Below are 8,110 nucleotides of genomic sequence, written 5' to 3' on the forward strand. Positions count from 1 at the left end.
CTCTGGCTTCTTTCCTTCAGCCAGTTCGTGGCTGGTAGAGGTGGATAGTAGTGGCTGGTAAAGGTGGATAGTAGTTCGTAGCTTCCTATTAGGTCTCTGTCAACGTCTGCCAAAGACAACAAGCATCCCTCCATGCCTGTCCTATGTCAGTAACACAATATTCAGGAATGAAGAACATCTGTGTTTTCGTTATGCTTCGCAATTAGTGTTTTAACTTAAGCTCATATCTAAAATTATTTATATTCTACGGTAAATTCATGTCGGCTTAACATGAATGGCAGCACAGCTATGTGACAGAACCAAAGACTTGGTTATCTTGTCTAACACTAAGTGCTGATTAAATAATTAGCTGTTTTCAAATTATGCAAACAGTACACTGAACTTACTATTTTTTCTGAAGAGACATAAAACTGACAAAGACAACTTTAAAGTACATTTCTAATAACGACAAACATAAAAAGTGAAGAATATAAGTAACATCATTGAAAAGATATTTTTCAAGTTTCCAGCATTTGTGGAATTGAACGGTATCTCAGAAAATAGATAAAATAAAATCGAATGGGCTCTGGCAGTGAGTAAAAAGCTCTTTGAAACTTATGAAACTGCAGAGGAAATGAAATACAGTAAAAAAAAATAAAGAAAAAGATGAACAAACTCACCAAAAAAAACCCAAACAAAAACTAACCCAAGAAAAAGGAAGTACTAGAAACACACTGAGCCATTGTGACAATTACTGGTGACAGGAAAACATTAGCACTTCAATTCACATTGACAATGTAAATGAGCAATAAATGATCAGGTACTTGCAGGACCTGTTTGAAAAAGACTGTCACCTGACATTAAGGTTTGTTTGGTACTGCAACATTACTACAATGCAGTCTAACCAACTTTCCTTTTTGTCTATGAATATCTAGATGGCATATTCAAAAAAAAAAAAAGAGGAAACAAACTGATTATGTGAAAGTAGAGTGCTTATATGATTTTATGTAAATGCTACCATTTTAATCTTTAATTAATAAGCTCATCGCAAAGAACAAGAAGGTAAGCAGAAAGATATTACAGTGGAGCTAAAGTGTGCAATGCCCTGAAGGCAAAAAGACCCAATCAACAAAACAGAAATATGAACTTTCATGAGAAGAGATAGAAAACCATTAAAGGATTCCAAAGACAAACAGCACTTGGTCAGCCAGCATATAAGACTAATGATGCTTGAAGCGGCATTTTGGACAGATGGGAGGAGATTCCTGGTAGTCAAAGAAAAGCTGCAGCACTAGAAGAGAGAAACAATTAAGTACTGCCTAAAAGTTTCAGCAGTTGGATAGGAAATCTTTATGAATTTCTATTTTAAAAAGGAAGTGTGGAAAATAAAAGCAAACAGTTTAACGATATGCTTTATCTCTTAGCATATAAAGACATTTAACTAAGAGTATTACAAAAGCTCTGCCTTGCTATCACAGAGATATGTCAATAAATAAAATCCAGAGCAGTTAATGCCATTTGGCTACATAAAATCTGTCCCCTTTGTGTGCTTCACTGATAAAGCTGTCAATAGCTAAGGGCAAGTAACAAAACAGATTTCAAAAAGTACTTCTTGCATCTTTCTGCACCCAGAGGCATTTCATCAACGTATGCGTTCATTGCTTTAGATACAGAGAACATCTCTTTAGTTATGGATAGCACAAAAGGTTTAACACTTTTTACACTAGAGAGAAACACACTGTTCTTTATTCCAGAGTTAAAGCTATATATGAAAATGCTTCTTTGAAAGCATACTCATAGTAATGAGGAATCTACGAATTACCTAACAAAACTACAAAATGGTCTGAATGAAACTCACAGTAAAGTAAATGTTCTTGAAATCCATAGCGAGTGATCAAGTTACTTACAGGTGTAGGCCTTGGAAAAAAAGAAACAACCAAGTTAATGACCTGAAATTGATGTGGAGAATCTAGAAATAAGAGTTTTGTCCAGATGGACAAAACTACATAGTATCTTAGCCCCAGGGTGCTACACTGATGTTTAACACAGTTTACAAGTTTTAATTTAGAATTACTATGAAATTATATCTTATAACAAAGCTACAATAAATATTGTAAGGAAACTTATGCTGTCCCAAGTTTTTCTCTTCAAACAAACTGACAGAAAAGATTATTGATTTAATAAGAAAAAACTATCTATAATCCCATGCAGTGGATAGACATCAATCTGTAATTGACTGGGGGGCAGTGGAATGACAACGAGGATAGATACTACTGATTAACGTTTTCATCGGCCAAAAAACTTAAGTATATTGCATGCAGTATACTGTTATACTTGTTCTCCTTTAAAAAGGAGGTCCCCATTTCAGAAAAGTGAGTCTAATATAACTAAATATTTCACCTCACTGAACTACACTTAAAGAAATCTATCCATAGGTCTTTCTTTTCTTTTCTTTTTCAATCACAAGTGAATTTAGTCCATAAAGACCTATAGTAAAAATATTTTAATATGCAGTTGTAGATTTTGCAATTTACCGAGTAATCGCAGTGAAGAGACCACGAATGCGTGCTCGATGACGGGACACAAAGGCTTCTGTAAAAATCACCCCACGGTTTTCCTGGTCTAGTTGTCCGTGGATAATTCTACCCAAACGCCTGGACAATGCCTGTAAATAGAAGCCGAGATGACTGCTAAAATGTATATTAATGTTAAACAAAAAATTAATAAAAACCCCCTGGATTAAAAGATCAGCAAATTATTTTTGTTAAGACAGACAAAATACTCAGAAATTACTACAAGTGGAAATTGTTATTTAGGTAAATTGAGAACATGTCTTACTACATGTAAGTTGATGCCATTATGGCTCAAACTCCAAACTTCAGGGAATTCAGCTTTCTTAACAATGCCCTCTTCTATCAGATATATGTATATTTAATAATGAATGAGAACTTTGCAAAAGAAATAAGTATGGTTTGAAAATGCACAATGAAAACAAAGATTTAATCTTTGTATTAATTTTGTACGAAACAGTGGCAGAGAAATTCATTATCTGTTTCTTCAAACAGTCAAGACAAAAATTAGCAACAATAAACACAAAGAAAAAGGTGCAAACAGTTTAAAAACGTGCCTCTTTGCAAAGTGAACTAAACCCAGGAAATACTGCTGAAGAAACAAAGAGAAACCATGTAATAATTTTTGTATGTCAGAAATGTTTTTGCATAAGCAACAAATAAGAGAGGAAATCTGTTCATAAACTGAGAGTCAACAAGGTTGTCTGTGGTACTCAATAGGACTGTTCACCAAACACATGCCATAGGATTAGCCTTTGAAAAAAACCAAAATCGAACCTTGACTGGAAGTCAACAATGGTAAGAGAATTCTCCCTAATCCTTTTAAACACTACAATAGTCACTAACAAAGGTAAATAGTTTGCTGTTTCTACTCTGAATGCGTCGCTTCAGCTTCTAGAAACAAACATTTATTTTACCTTTTCTGAATAAACTGAAAGGTCTCTACCATTGTATTTCTGCTTCCTGGGTAGCTAATGAGACTGATAGAAAATGCAGGAGTAATTTTATCTAATATTTGATACAACGACATTTTTCAATCTTCCACTTATCTAACCTGCTCCTAACCCTAATCTGTCCCTAACAGTCATAAAGATTTTGAAGAAACTCTCCCCATAAGTGAAAAGGCAAACATCAACCTCAGTCTGTGAATAGCTTTATGTATCTACTTTTACGTATCTAGCACTTTTCTGCTTAGAAGGACAAGCAACTCATCACAACTAAAGCCATGGATACTGCAAAGATGACACAAGAAGGTGAAAATAGTAAATTCTACATTTGCTAGGTTGGTGGCTTGCATCACCTGTATCAGGAAGTCTCCTGGAAGGTCGTATGCCTTGCAGAGTTCTGAAATTGTCACCTGACCAGTTTCCTGTAGTTTATCATTTATTTCTTCTGCTAACTGATCCAGGTAACTCCTAATTTAAAAACAAAAGAAATCCCAACACATTAAGCGTGAAATTCAAGATCCACCTGTTGTCCACATTCTGAATTATTAATTGACCTGGCCCTATAAATTTTTGTTATATCTTTGCAAAAATAAACTGAAAGTTATTTTAACTGAATAAAGGAGAACGATGTAAGCGGAAAAGTGGAGTTTTTTTAAAAAGCCTGCTAACCACGTAGCTAGTATTAAAAATGGTCATTTATCTACTTTTATATAACAGTCAAAAAGCAGGAAGGGAAAGCATTATATGTCAATGAGACTTAAAAAAGGGCTTTAATGAGCAAGATAGATCTTAATTATTTCAAGAGAGCCAGGAACTTCACATTCTTTGCCAAGAATAAATCCTGCAGCACAATCAATAATAAAGACAACCCCATAAGAATATTACTTCAGTGGTTGTCTGTGTGCTGAATGCCATGAAATAACTCGCTCATACATCTTGGGCTTGAGAGTTAAAGCAAGGGGCGGGAAAAATGAGAGGGTTTGTCAATAGCTGAGGCAGAAAGCAAAGCCAGAGAGCAAATGAGATCTGGTTGCTGTACACAAAGACACTGGGTAAGAAATGCAGCTTCTTAAGTGCAGGGTACTGGGCAGAGACATTCAGTAAGGCCTTTGCTCCACAGATTCACTGGATGGTCTGCTGAGAGGCCTTGCTCGCCAGTTGGAAAGTAAGCACTTTTTACCAAGCAGCCCTAGTAGCAGTCAAGAAAAATGTATTTCACTTCAGAAGCAAAAAAGGCTGGCCATCACTTTTTGCTTGCATTTCAAAAAATAAGTGAATTATACATGTTGCTTCTGAAACTACTCACTCATTAATAAGTTGTCCCAGTACAAGCTGAATAGTTTTTTCCGATTTAACAAGGTCATTAGCTCTGTTTTCAATGTGCAGAAGGTCCACATTTATTACCTAAAAAAACCCAAACAACAAAAATTCTTATCAGATTTGAAATGAATTGAAATTAATTCTCAAACATTGAGATATTACAGTTACAAATCCCTATGTCTTGAAGAAAGCTGCTTTTATTATCTTCTACTACTGCACACATATGCAGTTAATCTGTGATTTGGAATAAAACAGCAGTGTTTTAGGGGGAAGCGCTTTCTTTGCAACTTTAATAAAAAATTCCAGGAAGTTATCAACAGAAAATACTAAATTTTATTTCAGAAAGGTTTTCTTATTCCAAATAATTTCACTCAAGCCAGAAGGGAAAAAACAGTCACAGAGTCACTAATGAAGGATAAAGATTAGTGGAGACAAGAGATTAGTGATGGTAGAAGGAAGATCCAAATAAGCACGCAAAGTTAATTACGCATGCTCCTGCAGCTTTAAATTTAAATGGGAAACATATTTCTTTTCTGTTTGACCCACTTAGTTTACAAAGGAAGAGTTCATAAAGAGTATCTGTAAATTTTCGTTGTGATTTTAGAAGTCCTAGATTAACATTAAGCAGAGATAAGCTTTCAATAAAGCAATAAATGGATGGATTATGTAATCTGCAGAATGCCGACATGAGCTACCGGATCATCATAAACTTTGTTCTCTTTTAAAAAGAACAGCTGGAATACAATTATTTACAACATACATGGTGAAGAAAACAAATAAGTATGTGATTTTTTTATTACTAAAAAGTTACCTGTTGTAAGTCAACAATGTTTACTCGACCTGCAAAAAAAGTACAAATATATTTTTAGTATATAAAACATGCCTGAACAGATTTAAAATATAGCACAGTCCATTGCATGCAAAATACTTCTTCATTACTTTTCGTAGATCAATTACAGAATCATAGAACCATTAAGGCTGGAAAAGACCTCCAAGATCGCCAAGTCCAACCATCAACCCATTACCACCATGCCCACTAAACCATGTCCTGAAAATTAAACCAACTTCAGCTTTATATGTTGTCATATCACAGAAACCACAGGTTGTCAGTACAAGATACCACATATTGTTCTACTCTATAGCCTGGCTGAGAATCCAATACAGAAATTCCATAAGTAAAAATCACTGTTCAAACTCCCTCCCAATCAGTTTTTGCCTTGATGCTGATTTGAATTTGATCACTAGTCCACATGTATCAAAATGGAGACTGCCAAAACTTTCTACCCTTGCATGATTCTACTATCAAAACCCAGCAACTTCAAACTAAATTCAAGCTATCAAACTGATATGATACACAATGGCATAACACAAACTGAAGCATAGTTGTGGTAATCATAAGAAAATGACTGATCTGCATGAACATAGTAAGGAAGTAAATTTTCCAAACATAGGATGCTGTGAAATTAATCCTTAAATATAAGTAAAGATGCAGTACACCATCTTCTCATTAAAACCATTGACAAAAAGCAGTATGAAGTGTATTTGCTTCCTTATACATTTTTAAGTCAGATCTTACAAAGGAGATGGCTTGTCACAATGGTATAATAAAAGACCTGTCAATGACAATTAATAAATGTTATTATTATTAATGGTAAATCATATTATGATTTTGAAGTTCTGAGTCAAAGCCAAACATCTGGGCCACATACTTAACCACATTAAAATGCCAAGTTTCCTTCAACAGGGTTCTTAGACCACCTCTACCTCAGAAATTCTGCATGGGTGAACTGAGTAACACATCTTGATGTGCCTACCTAAAAGCTTAACACACATCTGCTGAGAATAAAAATAATAGTAGGTGAATTCACATGTGGATAAAACAGTAGGAAGCCAGCTCAATTTTTTTTCAGGGTTAAGGATGCTTAAGAAAACTTTCAAATCCTTTCTGTAGTCTTCAAAATTAACTTCCAAATCCAGAGGAATAAAGCAAATGGCACACTTACCACCACAAACATGAAGCTCATCCTGGATCTCCTTACTAATCTGTGCTGGAGTGACATACTCTTTTCCATCAAGTGTGTGCACTACTTCCAGCTGCTTTTCCGCAATCAGTTTAGTGACAATTTCTATACAGTTCCGTTCTGACAATCTGTCAACACCATAAAGAATAATCAGTTATTCTAAGTAAGTACTTGCTAAAATTATCTTTAAATTGATGTTTCAAAAATACAAAACACAGGAAATGCAACAGAGATTACTTGCAGTTGTGTGAAAATACTTTATACAATAAAAAGCTAATTTCATGATCCTGCTTTTTTCATAATCCCCTGAATCATCCATTTGGCTTCAATTACGTGGGTCATCTCTCTAAAGTGACTTCTAAACAGCTGTCAGCACCTTTTGCTGTAAAGAATGCATCTACCCGTGAATTTAGGAATGGCTGTGCTTGCAGAATTTCTGTCTTTGAACCTTCTGTACTTTTTTTAAGGGTTTTTCTTTGTTTGGGATTTTTTTTTCTTTAATAAAAAAAAAGTTCTGGGCAACAACCTCAACTGCTCAACACACGAATAAGAAACAAAGCGCTGCTGTGAACCCGCATATACTCTCTGGGGCCCCTTCGGGGCTCAAAAGCCATGACACACTGGTCAGCCCCAGTCCGTGGGCGACTGCAGAGGGGCAGTGCCTGGCCGAACCCCCCCAGACCACCGCTGTGTGTCAGGACCGGGAGCCGCGGCAGAGCCCTCAGCGGGGCCGTCGGGGCGGAGAGGGCCGGCGGAGACGGGGCGCCTGCAAGGAGGTCCGCAGTGACAGATGGCGGGCTTCTGAGGCCGCAGCAGGTACCGGCGCCACCCTGCTCACCTGTGAGCAACCTCGGCAAACTGAGCCCGCTGGAAATCAGCCGCCAGGCGCCGAATCTCCTCCCAGGCAGCCGCCATAGCTGCCTCGCCACTACACGTCAGCCCTGCCGGGCAGGCTACAGGCAGCCAGCGGGGACAAACCTCCTCGACGCGTCCGCCCGCCGCAGCACCACCTGTCGGGGGAAAGCCGCCTCGGCACTGCCGGGCCTTGCTGCAGCTATGGTCGTTATAAAAAAAACACCCAGCAAACGAAAAAGAAACCCGCAAGAAAAAATAAAAAAGAAGCAGCGTTTCCTCACGCAAGCCTGGCTCCAGCAGTTGTAGCCCAGTGGACGTAGCCAGGAGAGCAGACGAAACTGTGCTGTCGGTAGTGAGGCTGCCCACTGTAAATGCACAAACCTCTCGCAGATAACTGAACTCTAGCGTTATTAGCATC

At 37.2% G+C, this 8,110-nt stretch overlaps 1 protein-coding gene across 1 annotated transcript; it reads right to left on the bottom strand.

The window, feature by feature from the left end:
- Nucleotides 1-1,837: 1,837 nt before the first annotated feature.
- On the bottom strand, nucleotides 1,838-7,891 carry LOC104537568 (E3 UFM1-protein ligase 1-like; the record flags this gene model as incomplete). Its single annotated transcript, XM_010180492.1, has 7 exons — nucleotides 1,838-1,896; nucleotides 2,514-2,644; nucleotides 3,850-3,964; nucleotides 4,803-4,900; nucleotides 5,628-5,656; nucleotides 6,820-6,965; nucleotides 7,676-7,891. Coding segments are annotated over 7 exons (794 nt in total), but the record flags the coding sequence as incomplete, so codon positions are not given.
- Between the last annotated feature and the right edge of the window lie 219 nt (nucleotides 7,892-8,110).

Source organism: Mesitornis unicolor, unplaced genomic scaffold (genome assembly GCF_000695765.1).
Source record: "Mesitornis unicolor isolate BGI_N332 unplaced genomic scaffold, ASM69576v1 scaffold15003, whole genome shotgun sequence".
NCBI lineage: Eukaryota > Metazoa > Chordata > Aves > Mesitornithiformes > Mesitornithidae > Mesitornis > Mesitornis unicolor.